Genomic DNA, 15,902 nt, shown 5'->3' with positions numbered 1-15,902 from the left:
TGGTCCATGAGGCCTGGGTCACTGGGAATTCTCTCACAATCACTCAGGTGTCTTTGAGGCATTTGAGGATGTCCAGAGCAGAATTTTGTCAGGCTGGCAAGAGTGGTTAATTCTGCTTCTGTCTCAGTGTAAGAGAAATGAGTCATCCTGTGTTTGTTCATCCCCTCATACAAGAGATATCTTTGGTTGGTACCCGGATGAGAGCTTCTCCAGTTTCCTGGTAATTGGATAATAAGGAGAAGATCTGGAGACCCAGATAGATAAACTAGCTCCTTCCACTTCATATGGGCATTAAAAAAATACATGAAGCAGTCATAGTTCCTACAATCCAGAAACTTTTAGTCTAGACTAGCAACTGGATAAATAATTGAAGTGTGCATCATATGGTTGGTATAATAAATAGATGTGTCAAAAATCTTGGGCTTTAGACCACTTTCTTTATATTGTTGTGACTTCTGATGTCTACACCTGAAGGGAGATTTATGAACAAAAGAATTGTTATAAATTCTTTTTTTTTTTTGAGATGGTATTGCACACTGTCACCTGGTCTGGCGTGCAGTGGCACGATCTCGGCTTACTGCAAACTCTGCCCCCCGGGTTCAAGTGACTTTCCCTTCTCAGCCTCCCGCATAGCTGGGATTACAGGTGCCTGCCACTGCATCTAGCTAATTTTTGTATTTTTTCTAGAGGCGGGGTTTCATCATCTGGATCAGGCTGGTCTTTAACTGCTGACCTCGTTCTGCACCCACCTCGGTCTCCCAAAGTCTTGAGATTACAAGTGTGAGCCACCGCGCTGGGCCGTATATTTTCTTTTACCTTGCTAACTGTAGATATTTATTTTCTAATAAAATTACCCTAGAAAACCTTAAGGGATTTGTTTAAATTGTATACTAGTATATAGTATAAAGTTGTCAGGGCAGTGATTAGAAAAGATAAAAACTACAGAAACTCTGGGATTTCTTTTAGGTAAGCTTAGAAACAAAACAAAACTGGAAGTACCCTAGTTGCATAGAGAACAGAATTCTACATAGGGTTCTCACCCTGCCCCAAATGTGTTCAGATTCATCCTTTTTGGAGACCATAGTTAGGTCTGAACCTACCCTGGAGTATTGCCTTACAGAACTCATTATAGGAGATCAGAGTTTTGGCTGCTGAATCCTGCTGCCTTTCTAGAGCTGGTGCTCACAATTTCCTGAAATTCAAAGGCAGATAAATCAGAAAAATAAAATATGTATTGTAAGGTCTTTGTTTTTAAATTTTCTATTAAAACCAGTGCTTGCAGAGACATTGTATTTAGCAACTTGTTTTCTATTCCTGCAGATCCAGTAGTTGCTCCACAAGTCAAAAAAAAAAATATAAAGAGAATGAAATTTTCTCTAGATTACATTAAACTCTTCTTCTCTGTATCTCTTTCATCTGTCTATATTTAGCTTTTATTCTATACAATTTTTTAAAAAATTTCATGACAGAGAAACAAGAAAAAATGAAAATGGGCCCTTTATCTAAATCCTGAAAATTATGAAACAGTACAAGCTCCCGGGGTGTTAAGAGAATTAAATCATATAATGTGTTATGCCCAGCACCGTGCCCTGTATCATACTCTAGCACATAGTACCTGCTTAATAAACATTGCATTAGTACATGTGTACATGTTCTTTTTAAAATACAGACTTATTCAGATATTGCTGTCTTCTGTTTCCTTGTAAATTTTAAAGAGCCAGCAAAAAATATAAAACTTTTAAATGGAATGGGCTGTCCTTATTTTTACTAGAAGTATTTGGTTATGGCAAGAGTGCTAAGTGTAAGGGACCCTGTGCTGTTCTGCTTTCTCTTAACTAATACTAATAATGAGCCAGGGGGGAGCAACATCAGCATTGACAGGGGACTTGTTTAAAACACTCATTCATAAACCCTTTTCAAACCTGCAGAATCACATTACAGAATGTGCGGCCACAATTATCAAGTGATTTATAAGCTTATTAAAGCTTGAGAGGCAATGCTTAGCTTAGTGATTATCAGCCCAGGCTTCTCATTAGGATCACGTGACCAATTTGCTGAAATCTCTTGTGCCCTCCCCACAGCTTCTGTTTATTGTTGTGGGTGGAAGCATCCATGTTTTTTTAATGAAGTGCCTCACGTGACTCTAGGGTGATGCCAGAATCAAGTATAAGAACTTTAAGAGAGTTAAGTTCCACCTATGCACTAGTGGGTGGTCACAGGGCCTATTCTATTTGAGTTTGGTAGGGACAGGTAAGTGTGGTGCATATTTCCATTACTGTAGCAAAAGTTGCTGGTGTCTATGGCAGGGGAGGGCACCTGAGGACAGGAAAGGAGAGACTTATATTTTTATCTTATGGAGTAGCTCATTGTTCCCGAATGTCTTTTGTTTTAAAGGATAGAAATGGGTGGTTTTTCTGTCTTTTTCTGCCAGATGATGTCATGCTGGCAGATAAACATGTGGTACACCTCGAATTACACCTGCATCTGGAGAATATGCATTTAAAGGTGTACAACATGTTTATCCAGATGCAGGTGTAATTCGTACAGAGAATCTCATCTGAGAAGAAACTCCAGGGAAGGAGGAGAAAGAAAAAAATGGCTTTTCTTCAGGTAAACGTGTCAGATGAAGAGCTGTGTCCACTCTGCCTCCTGGACTGCCATGCGTTTAGTACTCACAAACCTTTACTTCTCTACTTGTGTTTTTCCTCCCTGAGTTTGATTTAACTACTTCTTAAAATTCCTATGATAGTCAAGGGTCTTTGAAAAATATTTCTTTTTTATATCCCAAAGATTTGTCTACATTCTGTATGTCATAGCTTCTTATATGCCATGCAGAATTATCAGCAATAATTTATGATCCACAATATTAAAAATATTCCCTTTGTGGCTGTTGAACACAGAAAGATGTGGATACTCAAGATTTCTGTTGGAGAAAACTGTGGTCCTTAGTAAAGATGGTAAAGTAAAAGCCTTCACTCATATGTTCCATTAGCTGTATGCAGAACAGAATTCAGAAAATGCTTATTTAAATGGGATGGAATTTATTACCCAGAAAGTTCTGAAAAAAATTATTAGGAGATACCTGCTCTCTAGGGTGCTAAATGAAGCCTACTTAAAATTACTACTAAAAATTACAGAATGTAGGAGTTAACTGTATTTTGGAGTTTGCATAAAACTGATGTTTCTTTATGGTTAAATTCAGATTATAATTTACATTATTTGGGAGGAATATTTCAACAGTGATGCTGTGTTCTGTGTGCATTAACACATCAGAAAAATTTGTCCTAGTGCAGTTAATGGTTAATGATTCACTTGGTGAAGTAGCTCTCTGACAGATTTTTTCACTATAGTTAATTATTTTTCTCTTCATTATTAAGCATCCTTATGCAGCAGATTTGCATAAACCATCACATTTAATCTGGCAGTTGTCCTTTTTTCTTTTCCTTTCTACATAATTTTCTATGGAAAATGAAGGGTGTTATCTTTGTTTACAGGCCAGAAAAACTTGGAAAAACATAGGCTCTTCCACTTACTGGATGTTTGACAAAATATCCTTCTCGGGCCAAAAACATTGACATTTTTGGCGAGCTTGTTAGAAATTCAAAAAATCAGACTTCGTTCCAGATCTTCTGGGAAAAAACCCCCGCATAACAAGGTCTTCAGCTTATTGTACATATTAAAATTTGAGAGGTGACTTCTAGCTCAACATGTCTTTTCCATATGAAAAATATTCACATCTCATTCTGTATGATGTAAATATAGCACTCAAAAATGTACATGTTCATGTTTATGCCCTTAATTTTATACTTTATTATCTAGGAAAATATCATATATGAACTGATGTTGTGGATCTAATGCTGCGCTTTTTTTCTCAGAGAATACATTAGAGAATATTTCTGTGTTGAAGATTATTTTATTGGATAATTTTAGTCCTATAAGTCAGAACCACTTCTCTTTACTCTCTCATTTCACCTGAAGTCAAATTAAAAATTCCACCCATGGCCACTTGGTAAAAATATGTGCGTGTGTTTTCCAGGGACCATTGCAATTTAGAGATGTGGCCATAGAATTCTCTCTGGAGGAGTGGCATTGCCTGGACACTGCACAGCGGAATCTATATAGGAATGTGATGTTAGAGAACTACAGTAACCTGGTCTTCCTTGGTGAGGATAACTTTAATACATAATTCATAATATACCCTAAAGGTTTTATTTCTCTTTTTTGTAGAATGTTTTTTAGTAATTTATTCTTTGGATAAAGGAGTTTCAGATACATTTTTTCCAGAAAATCTTCGGAATTTGTTCATTTAGAAAAGAATTTCTTCAGTGCCTCTCGCCTGTAATCCCAGCACTTTGGGAGGCTAAGGCGGGGGGATTGCCTGAGGCCAGGAGTTCGAGACCAGCGTGGCCAACATGGTCAAACCCCATCTTTACTAAAAATGCAAAAAATCAGCCAGGCGTTATGGCATGAGGCTGTAATCCCAGCTACTTGGGAGGGTGAGGCAAGAGAATTGCTTGAACCCAGGACGCGGAGGTTGCAGTGAGCCGAGATCGTGCTGTTGCACTCCAGCCTGGATGACAGAGCAAGATTACTTCTCGAGAAAAAAACAAAAATTTCTTCAAGATGTTTCATCTTAATCCAATCTTTCCACATTCCTGAGTTGAGCTGTATTCTTCACTCTAAATTAATGGTAATCACAGAAATTTACTGACATAAAATATTGTAGCCCCCACCTGAAAATCTAAATGCTACCACCAATTTTTGATTCAGTGGTACCAGGTAGTAAAATTAAGAAACCTACAAATTGGAAGTATTTTCTTTTTCCTTTTTTTTTTTTTTTCGCCCAGGCTGGAGTGCAGTGTCATGATCTTGGCTTACTGCAACCTCCGACTCCCAGGCTCAAGCAATTCTCCTGACTCAATCTCCCGAGTAGCTTGGACTACAGGCGTGCGTTACCATGCTCTGCTAATTTTTGTATTTTTAGTAGAGATGGGGTTTCACTATGTTGGCCAGGCTGGTCTCTAACTCCTGACTTCGTGATCCACCCACCTTGGCCTCCCCCTGACCTCGTGATCCACCTGCTTTGACCTCCCAAAGTGCTGGAATCACAGGCGTGAGCCACTGCACCTGGCAAATTGAAAGTATTGTTTAAATATCTATAAATTCCTGTTATAAATTTGTATTTTGGTATTAATTTACTAGAATATTTTATCACATCGTCTTTGCTAAGCACATTACTAGCTTGTAATTGGAGAACATGAGCAAGATTCATGTTATTTATTCTTAACAAAACAGGTATTGTTGTCTCTAAGCCAGACCTGATCACCCGTCTGGAACAAGGAAAAAAACCTTTGACTATGAAAAGACACGAGATGGTAGCCAACCCCTCAGGTAGGTGTGAGTGAAAATGAATACAACAGACAACACAGTAAGAGGTCCCAAGGTAAAGAGAAAGCCAGTCCTTAAAATGTGATTCGGGAAGCTGTGTTCCAAAGGAAATAGTTCCTGGGCAGCTGTTTTTTGTTTTTGTTTCTGTTTCTTAATTTTGCTCTCACAAAGGGACATCTTCTGTCTTATGCTTTTAAATTGTCTAAGGATTCTACTTTTGTTTTGGTGAGCTTCCTTCAAGTTCACAGTGAGAGCCAAAGTCCTCTTCATGGCATATAAGAGATTGCACAATCTGGCTGCTTTTCCGTTCTCTTGGGGACACAAAAATATCTGCATGATTTTGAGAAACTAAAACTACTTTTTATTTCTGTTTTTGCATCGGGTCTAAGATGTGTGAGAGTAGTTTCTATTGCATTTTTTTGTTCATTTTTCTTTATAGTCCATTCTATTTTTATCACTACATAGTTTTTCAATATAGTTTGCAATTAAACATATGATATGCTTCTGCTTTGTTGTTTTTCCTCAAGATTGCTTTGGCTATTCACACTTTATTGTAGTTTCATGTAAATTTTAGAATTGTGTTTTCTATTACTGTGAAAAAAATACCACTGCAATTTTGATAAGAAGTTTATTGAATCTGTAGATTACTTTGGATAATATGACACTTTAATAATACTTATTCTTTCAAGTCATAGACATAAAATATTTTAAAATTTATTTGGATCTTCTAATTTTTTTATTGTAAAGATTTTTTATCTCCTTAGTCAATTTTTTTCCCAGAAGTGTTTTTAATGCTACATTAAATAAGATTTTTCTTCCTCTATTTTATCAAATAGTTTCTTTTAAGTGCATGAAACCATTCATATACTTGTGTGTTAATTTTCTATTTTGGTAATTTACTATTTACTGAGTGTATTTATTAGTTTAGACAGCTTTATTTATTTATTTATTTTTATTTTTTGACAGTTTCCCTCTTGTTGCCCAGGTTGGAGTGCAGTGGCACGATCTCAGCTCACCACCACCGTGCCTGGCTAATTTTGTATTTTTAGTAGAGATGGGGTTTCACCATGTTGGTCAGAGTGGTCTCAAACTCCCGACTTCAGGTGATCTGCCCACCTTGGCCTGTCAATGTGCTGGGATTACATGCATGAGCCACCATGCCTGGCTAGAGAGTTTTTAATATACTGTTTATGGTTTCTAAAATATGAGATTGTGTGATCTACAAACAGCAACTTTTTACTTATTTTTCTTTGATTTCAGTGACTTTCTTTCCTTCCTTTCTTCCTTCTTTCTTTTTTTTTCTTTTTTTTTATTATACTTTAAGTTCTAGGGTAGATGTGCACAACATGCCAGTTTGTTACATATGTATACACGTGCCATGTTGGTGTGCTGCACTCGTTAACTCGTCATTTACATTAGGTATATCTCCTAATGCTATCCCTCCCCCCTCCTGCCACCCCACAACAGGCCCCAGTGTGTGATGTTCTCCTTCCTGTGTCCAAGTGTTCTCATTGTTCAATTCCCACCTATGAGTGAGAACATGCGGTGTTTGGTTTTTTGTCCTTGCGATAGTGTGCTGAGAATGATGGTTTCCAGCTTCATCCATGTCCCTACAAACGACATGAGCTCATCATTTTTTATGGCTGCATAGTATTCCATGGTGTATATGTGCTACATTTTCTTAATCCAGTCTATCATTGTTGGACATTTGGGTTGGTTCCAAGTCTCTGCTATTGTGAATAGTGCCGCAATAAACATACGTGTGCATGTGTTTTTATAGCAGCATGATTTATAATCCCTTGGGTATATACCCAGTAATGGGATGGCTGGGTCAAATGGTATTTCTAGTTCTAGATCCCTGAGGAATCACCACACTGACTTCCACAATGGTTGAACTAGTTTACAGTCCCACCAACAGTGTAAAAGTGTTCCTGCTTCTCTACATCCTCTCCAGCACCTGTTGTTTCCTGACTTTTTAATGATCACCATTCTAACTGGTGTGAGATGGTATCTCACTGTGGTTTTGATTTGCATTTCTCTGATGGCCAGTGATGATGAGCATTTTTTCATGTGTCTTTTGGCTGCATAAATGTCTTCTTTTGAGAAGTGTCTATTCATATCCTTTGCCCACTTTTTGATGGGGTTGTTTGTTTTTTTCTTGTAAATTTGTCTGAGTTCATTGTAGATTCTGGATATTAGCCCTTTGTCAGATGGGTAGATTGCAAAAATTTTCTCTCATTCTGTAGGTTGCCTGTTCATTCTGATGGTAGTTTTTTTTTGCTGTGCAGAAGCTCTTTAGTTTAATTAGATCCCATTTGTCAATTTTATCTTTTGTTGCCATTGCTTTTGGTGTTTTAGACATGAAGTCCCTGCCCATGCCTGTGTCCTGAATGGTTTTCCCTAGGTTTTCTTCTAGGGTTTTTATGGTTTTATGTCTAAAATTTAAGTCTTTAATCCATCTTGAATTAATTTTTGTATAAGATGTAAGGAAGGGATCCAGTTTCAGCTTTCTACATATGGTTAGCCAGTTTTCCCAACACCATTTGTTAAATAGGGAATCCTTTCCCCATTTCTTGTTTTTGTCAGGTTTGTCAAAGATCAGATAGTTGTAGATGTGTGGCATTATTTCTGAGGTCTCTGTTCTGTTCCATTGGTCTATATCTCTGTTTTAGTACCAGTACCATGCTGTTTTGGTTACTGTAGCCTTGTAGTATAGTTTGAAGTCAGGTAGCATGATGCCTCCAGCTTTGTTCTTTTGGCTCAGGATTGTCTTGGCAATGCGGGCTCTTTTTTGGTTCCATATGAACTTTAAAATAGTTTTTTCCAATTCTGTGAAGAAAGTCATTCTTCTTCACAGAAGTAGCTTGATGGGGATAGCATTGAATCTATAAATTACCTTGGGCAGTGTGGCCATTTTCATGATATTGATTCTTCCTATCCATGAGCATGGAATGTTCTTCCATTTGTTTGTATCCTCTTTTATTTTGTTGAGCAGTGGTTTATAGTTCTCCTTGAAAAGGTCCTTCACATCCCTTTTAAGCTGGATTCCTAGGTATTTTATTCTCTTTGAAGCAATTGTAAATGGGAGTTCACTCATGATTTGGCTCTGTGTTTGTCTGTTATTGGTGTATAAGAATGCTTGTGATTTTTGCACATTGATTTTGTATCCTGAGACTTTGCTGAAGTTGCTTATCAGCTTAAGGAGATTTTGGGCTGAGATGATGGGGTTTTCTAGATATACAATCATGTCATCTGCAAACAGGGACAATTTGACTTCCTCTTTTCTGAATTGAATACTGTTTATTTCCTTCTCCTGCCTGATTGCCCTGGCCGGAACTTCCAACACTATGTTGAATAGGAGTGATGAGAGAGGGCATCCCTGTCTTGTGCCAGTTTTCAAAGGGAATGCTTCCAGTTTTTGCCCATTCAGTATGATATTGGCTGTGGATTTGTCATAAATAGCTCTTATTATTTTGAGATATGTCCCATTAATACCTAATTTATTGAGAGTTTTTAGCATGAAGGGCTGTTGAATTTTGTCAAAGGCCTTTTCTGCAGCTATTGAGATAATCATGTGGTTTTTGTTGTTGATTCTGTTTATATGCTGGATTACATTTATTGATTTGTGTCTGTTGAACCAGCCTTGCATCCCAGGGATGAAGCCCACTTAATCATGGTGGGTAAGCTTTTTGATGTGTTGCTGGATTCGGTTTGCCAGTTTATTGAGGATTTTTGCATCGATGTACATCAGGGATATTGGTCTAAAATTCTCTTTTTTTGTTGTGTCTCTGCCAGGTTTTGGTGTCAGGATGATGCTGGCCTCATAAAATGAGTTAGGGAGGATTCCCTCTTTTTCTATCGATTGGAATAGTTTCGGAAGGAATGGTACCAGCTCCTCCTTGTACCTCTGGTAGAATTCAGCTGTGAATCCGTCTGGTCCTGGACTTTTTTTGGTTGGCAAGCTATTAATTATTGCCTCAATTTCAGAGCCTGTTATTGGCCTATTCAGAGATTCAACTTCTTCCTGGTTTAGTCTTGGGAGGGTGTATGTGTTGAGGAATTTATCCGTTTCTTCTGCATTTTTTAGTTGATTTGCATAGAGGTGTTTACAGTATACTCTGATGGTAGTTTGTATTTCTGTGGGATGGGTGGTGATATTCCCATTATCACTTTTTATTGCATCTATTTGAGTCTTCTCTCTTTTCTTCTTTATTAGTCTTGCTAGCAGTCTATCAATTTTGTTGATCTTTTCAAAAAACCACATCCTGGTTTTATGAGTAAACATTTCTATTATTGTTTCAAAGTTCCATATTAGTGTGTTTTCTCAGTGTAGGGTTTTTTTTTTTTTCAAGACAGAGTCTCACTCTGTTGCACAGGCTGGAGTGCAGTGGCTTGATCTTGCCTCACTGCAACCTCTGCCTCCGGGGTTCAAGGGATTGTGGTTCGTGCCTTGGCCTCCCAAAGTGCTAAGATTACAGGTGTGAGCCACTGCACCCAGCCTCATTGTAGGTTTCTTAACATTAGTTTCTTGTGTTTTTTGGTTTTACTTATGTATTATAATTTTAGACAATTTGCAATTCTGTTTGTACACTTTAAGTCAATTTGAGGTTTAATTAAGAGATAAATTATGCATGTCTATCAATCAGATTATATATGTATATGTGTATATCTATAAATATGACTCCAATTTTAGTTATGGCTTATATTCTTTCTTAGCTGATTTTCGATGGTAGTTTTATCTTGTCTTAAGTGAGTAGTCATGGAGATAGTCTTATTTTCACCATGTGTTTAATGATGAATATATATTTCTTTTTGCGAAAGAAACACTTTTGTGATTTGAAGGTAATTTTCAAAAAGATTTATAATTCTGTATTTTTTTCAGTTTTTCTTTGAAAACATTGTTTTAAAAACACATAACATAAAATTTACTATCTTAAATTTATTTAAGTGTATATTTCAGGGCCAGGTGTGTTTGTGGTGCTCATGTGTAATCCCAGGATTTTGGGAGGTCAAGCCAAGAGAATCCCTGGAGCCCAAAAGTTTGAGACCAGCCTGGGCAACATATGGAGACCCCTCTCTATGGAAGAAATTTAATAATAGCCAGGAATGGTGGTGTGCAGCTATGGTCCCAGCTACTTGGGAGATTGAAGGGAGTCAAAATTGTGCCACTACACTCCAGCTTGGGTGACAGAGTGAGACCCTATCTCAAAAAAAGCTGTTTATTTCATGCATGTTAAGTATATTCATGCTGTTATGCAAAAGACTTCTAGAAACTTAACATCTTGTAAAACTTAAATTCAATATCCATTAAGTAACAATTGCTCATTTTACCCTCTCTCCATACCTTGAAAGACAAGCCTTCTACTTTCTGTTTTTATGATTTTGACTACTTAAGATATCTCATAAGTGGAATCATACAGTATCCATAATTTTGTTACTGGATTAATTCAGGTGACATAATATTCACAAGGTTCATCTAAAAAGGTGACAAGATTATTCTCTTTAAGGTGGAATAATATTCCATTGTATGTATATGTTACATTTTTTAATATGTTTATAAATCAAGAGACATCTAGGGTGCTTCAGCCTATTGGCTTTTGTGAATACTGATTACAATAAACATGGATTTGCTTTGCTGCCCAGGCTAAAGTGCAGTGGTGCAATCTCAGCTCTCTGCAACCTCTGCCTTCTGGTTCAAGCAATTCTCATACCTCAGCCTCCCAAGTAGCTGGGATTACATGTGCATGCCACATGGCCAAGCTAATTTTTGTATTTTTAGTAAAGATGGTCTTTAGCATGTTGACCAGGCTGGACTTGAACTTCTGACCTCAGGTATCTGCCCACCTCACCCTCCCCAATTGCTAGTATTACAGGCTTGAGACACTGCCCCTGGCCTGTGTTACATGTTTTGGATATAGATTTATAAATACTTTCTTTCATTTATGTATTTTTCTGTCTAAGTAGTTTATTTAAAATATGTTTTTGTATCATTCAAGAAAATAAGCCAACTTAATGTTAAGAAATCAGCTTCATCAGTGTTCAGTTTTTGAAGAGATTATTTTTCTCTATTTTGTAAATTTTGCAACTTTGTGGAAAATAATTTGATCATATACAAAATGGTTCATTTCTGAGCTCTCTGTTCTTTCATCTGTTTATCTTTGTGTCAGTATCATATTGTTTATGTTACTGTAGCTTTTAACTGTAGGTTGTATTGTTATCTTTAAAAAATGAAATTTTTGACCCCTGAGCAAGAATATATTGAAGAGTGTGTTTCATATTCACATATTTTTGAATTTGCCAGTTTGACTTTTGCTTTTTAATTTCTAGTTTTATTCAGGTTTTATTAGAAAGCACCCAGTGCATAATTTTAGTGTTTTTAAATTGATTTGTTGTTGTTGTTTTGAGACAAGATCTTACCGTCACCCAGGCTGCAGTGCAGTGGCAGAATTTTACCTTATTGTAGCCTCAACCTCCTGGGCTCAAGTGATTATTCTTTCACCTCAGTTTTTTGAGTATCTAGGACTGTAGACATGCACTACCATGTCTGGCTAATTGTTTGCTTGTTTGTAGTGTTAAGATCTCACTATGTTGCCCAGGATTGTCTCAAACTTTTGACACCAGTGGATCTCCCAAAGTGTTAGGATTATAGGCAAGAGCTATGGCACCAAGTCAGTATTTTTAAATTTAATAAAACTTGTTATATGTCCTAACAGAATGCAAATAAGAATATTATGTATTATCCTGGTTTTGACTGGAGAGTTTTGTGTGTGTCTGTGAAGCCTAGTTGGTCTATAATATGGTTTGGATGTCCTTGTTGTCCAAATCTCATGCTGCAATATAAATGCTCAATGTTGGCTATGGGACCTGGTGGGATACGTTTGGGTCATTGGGGGCAAATTTCTCATGAATGGCTTGGTACATCCTCTCGGTAATCAAAAAGTTTACACTCTATCAATTCAAATAAGAGCTGGTTCATTAAAAGAACGTGACTCCTTCACCTCATACTTGATCTGTCTCTTACCATATAATATGTCCAGTTACTCTTTACCTTCCACCTTCATTTTAAGCTTTCTGAAATCCTCACCAGAAGCAGATGCTGGCACACACTGCTTATACACTCTGCCAAGCTGTGAGCCAAATAAACAATTTTTCTTTATAAATTATGCACTCTCAAGTATTTCTCTATATGCAAAAGAATCAATATAGTCTATAATGTTGTCTAAGTTTTTTGGTTGTTATTTTTTACCTGAATTTTCTATTATTGCAAACTGGGTCTTGATGTCTACAATCATTATGTTGCTATGTATATGTTGCTTCACTTTTATTAGTATTTGCTTTATATATTTTGGAGCTCTGATGTTATACATACATATACATATAGATAGATAAATATTATAGTTATACATTCCTGCTAAATCAACTCACTTTACCATCATATAATGTAGGCACCATCCCCACAGGATCAGTGGGTTTTTCTCCCTGTGTGCGGAGATGAGAGATTGTAGAAATAAAGACACAAGATGAAGAGATAAAAGAAAAAACAGCTGGGCTCAGGGGACCACTACCACCAAGACACAGAGACCGGTAGTGGCCCTGAATGTCTGGCTGCGCTGTTATTTATTGGATACAAAGCAAAAGGGGCAGGGTAAAGAGTGTGAGTCATCTCCAATGATAGGTAAGGTCACATGGGTCACATGTCCACTGGACAGGGTGCCCTTCCCTGCCTGGCAGCCAAGGCAGAGAGAGAGAGAGGGAGAGAGAGAGACAGCTTATGCCATTATTTCTGCATATCAGAGACTTTTAGTACTTTCACTAATTTTGCTACTGTTATCTAAAAGGCAGAGCCAGGTGTACAGTATGGAACCTGAAAGTGGACTAGGAGCGTGACCACTAAAGCACAGCATCACAGGGAGGCGATTAGGCCTCCAGACAACTGTGGGCAGGTCTGACTGATGTCAGGCCCTCCACAAGAGGTGGAGGAGTAGAGTCTTCTCTAAACACCCCCAGGGAAAGGGAGACTCCCTGTCCCAGTCTGCTAAGTAGCGGGTGTTTTCCCTTGACTCTGACGGGTGTTTTTCCTTGACTCTGACGCTACCCCTAGACCATGGTCTGCTTGGCAACGGGCGTCTTCCCAGACGCTGGCGTTACCGCTAGACCAAGGAGCCCTCTGGTGGCCTTGTCTGGGCATAACAGAAGGCTCACACTTGTCTTCTGGTCACTTCTCACTATGTCCCCTCAGCTCCTATCTCTGTATGGCCTGGCTTTTCCTAGGTTATGATTATAGATCAAAGATTATTATAATATTGGAATAAAGAGTAATTGCTACCAACTAATGATTAATGATATTCATATATAATCGTATCTAAGATCTATATCTGGTATAACTATTCTTATTTTATATTTTATTATGCTGGAACAGCTCATGTCCTTGGTCTCTTGCCTTGGCACCAGGGTGGCTTGCTGCCCACAATATAATATCAATTTTGTCTTGTAGAAGTACTTGACTTAAAGCATATTATGCCTAATATAATTATGACCACCTTACTCAATTGTGATTACTATTTTCATGGAATATACATTTTTTTCATTCTGTTACTTTCAGCCTATTTGACTCAATGCTAAAGTAAGTCCTTTGTAGGCAGCATACTGTATGCTTTTTTAAAAAAAAACACTTAGGCATTCTATATCTTTTTCTTTATATAATTTTATTTATATATATATTTATATGTGTATTTATTTATTTGTTTTATTTGGTTTGTTTTTGAGATGGAGTTTCACTCTTGTTGCCCAGGCTGGAGTGTAATGGCATGATCTCAGCTCACTGCAACCTTCACCTCCCAGTTTCAAGTGATTCTCCTGCCTCAGCCTCCTGAGTAGCTGGGATTACAGGTGCATACCACCATGCCCAGCTAATTTTTTGTATTTTTAGTAGAGACGGGGTTTCACCATGATGGCCAGGCTTGTCTTGAACTCCTGAATTCAGGTGATCTGCCTGCCTCAGCCTCCCAAAGTGTTGGGATTACAAGCATGAGCCACCGTGCCCAGCCTCATTTATTTTTGAGATAGTGTCTCACTCTGTCAACCAGCTTATTTGTATTTTTTGTAGAGACAGAGGTTTGCCATGTTGCCCAGGCTGATCTTGAACTTTTGGGATCAAGTGATCAGCCCACCTTGACCTTCCAAAGTCCTATGATTACATTTCATTTCATTAGGTAGTTTAATCTATATTTGAAATGATTGGTTAAAGAAATGAAGTTGTTATTACCACTAATATTGTTATTGTTTTATGTGTTTCTAGTAGTTATATTTTTCTCATTTTCTGTATTACTTACTTAATTTTCATTTAATTTTGTACTGGCATGCTTTGATTATATTTTATATTCTTTTGCATACTTTCTATAAATAATATCTTTGTAATCATCTCAAAAACTGGAGATTACATACATCTTAAAGTTAAAACAATATATTTTAATCTCATAACAACATCAGTTGAATATAAAACTATGCCTGTATATTTTCCAGTTTGTTATTGATATTAAAATTATTTTATATGGTGTATCTACAGGTACATGCCTGTTATTGCAGCACTTTGGGAGGCTGAGGTTGGTGGATCCCGAGGTCAGGAGATCGAGACCATCTGGCCAACATGGTGAAATCCCATCTCTACTAAAATACAAAAAATTAGCCAGGCATGGTGGCCTATGCCTGTAGTACCAGCTACTCAGGAGGTTGAGGCAGGGGAATCACTAGAACCCAGGAGGCACTCCAGCCTGGGAGACAGAGTGAGACTCCATCTCAAAATATGTATTTCCAAATATTCAGTTTGGTCTTATTATATTGACATTGTTATGCAGCATATCACTAGAGTGTTTTTATCTTGCAAAGCTACATCTCAATACACATTAAACAACTACCATTCTTTGTATTTTGTGGTTCTTTTCAAACACCACTCTGTTTTCTTTTTCTTTTTTTTTTCATATGTCAAACTAACAAAGATTTTACTTGTAAATTACTCAGCATTGGTGAGGGTACAGGTACAGTTTTATCCTCTTGCTAGGCATATGAACTAAAACAATGTTTCTGGACGATACTTGGAAATACATATCAAAGTGTTAAAATAGGCACACCAGATGGCTGGAGAATGCTTACATTCCTGAAAGCCTTAAATTCAGGCACAAGCCATGAAGGAGTTTTCCTGAGGACAATCCTGGGAATCCTGAGACTAGCCTGGAGTTAGGAATACCCAATTTTTATCAAAAGGACCCAGCTGCCACCCCATCAGAATTCCTGTTGCGATTCAACAATTTGATCTATAAAGATTTTCCTCTATAGGAAAATTGGGAGCCAGCTGTTCTGAAAGTTGGATTCCTTGGCATATGCTTTGCTATTGTAGGTAATAATTCTACTCAGTCCTAAAACATCATTTTGAGTTTTTATTTTTCTTTCACAAAACGTATTGGTTTCTTGATGAGAAAAAATGGCATTTAAAAATGATTTTTTAAGAAAGAAAATAT

At 37.3% G+C, this 15,902-nt stretch overlaps 1 protein-coding gene across 1 annotated transcript in view; it reads left to right on the top strand.

Annotated features, from left to right (window-relative positions):
• LOC100592035 (zinc finger protein 93-like) overlaps positions 1–15,902 on the top strand; it is a 32,655-nt gene that overhangs the window by 10,888 nt on the left and 5,865 nt on the right. The window contains 2 exon segments of the mRNA XM_030820304.1: positions 4,037–4,163; positions 5,296–5,391. Coding sequence (XP_030676164.1) covers positions 4,037–4,163; positions 5,296–5,391 — 223 coding nt within the window.

This window comes from Nomascus leucogenys, chromosome 10 (genome assembly GCF_006542625.1).
Source record: "Nomascus leucogenys isolate Asia chromosome 10, Asia_NLE_v1, whole genome shotgun sequence".
NCBI classification, from domain to species: domain Eukaryota; kingdom Metazoa; phylum Chordata; class Mammalia; order Primates; family Hylobatidae; genus Nomascus; species Nomascus leucogenys.
The sequence above is the reverse complement of the archived record's forward strand: the minus strand, read 5'-3'. Positions and strand labels throughout refer to the sequence as shown.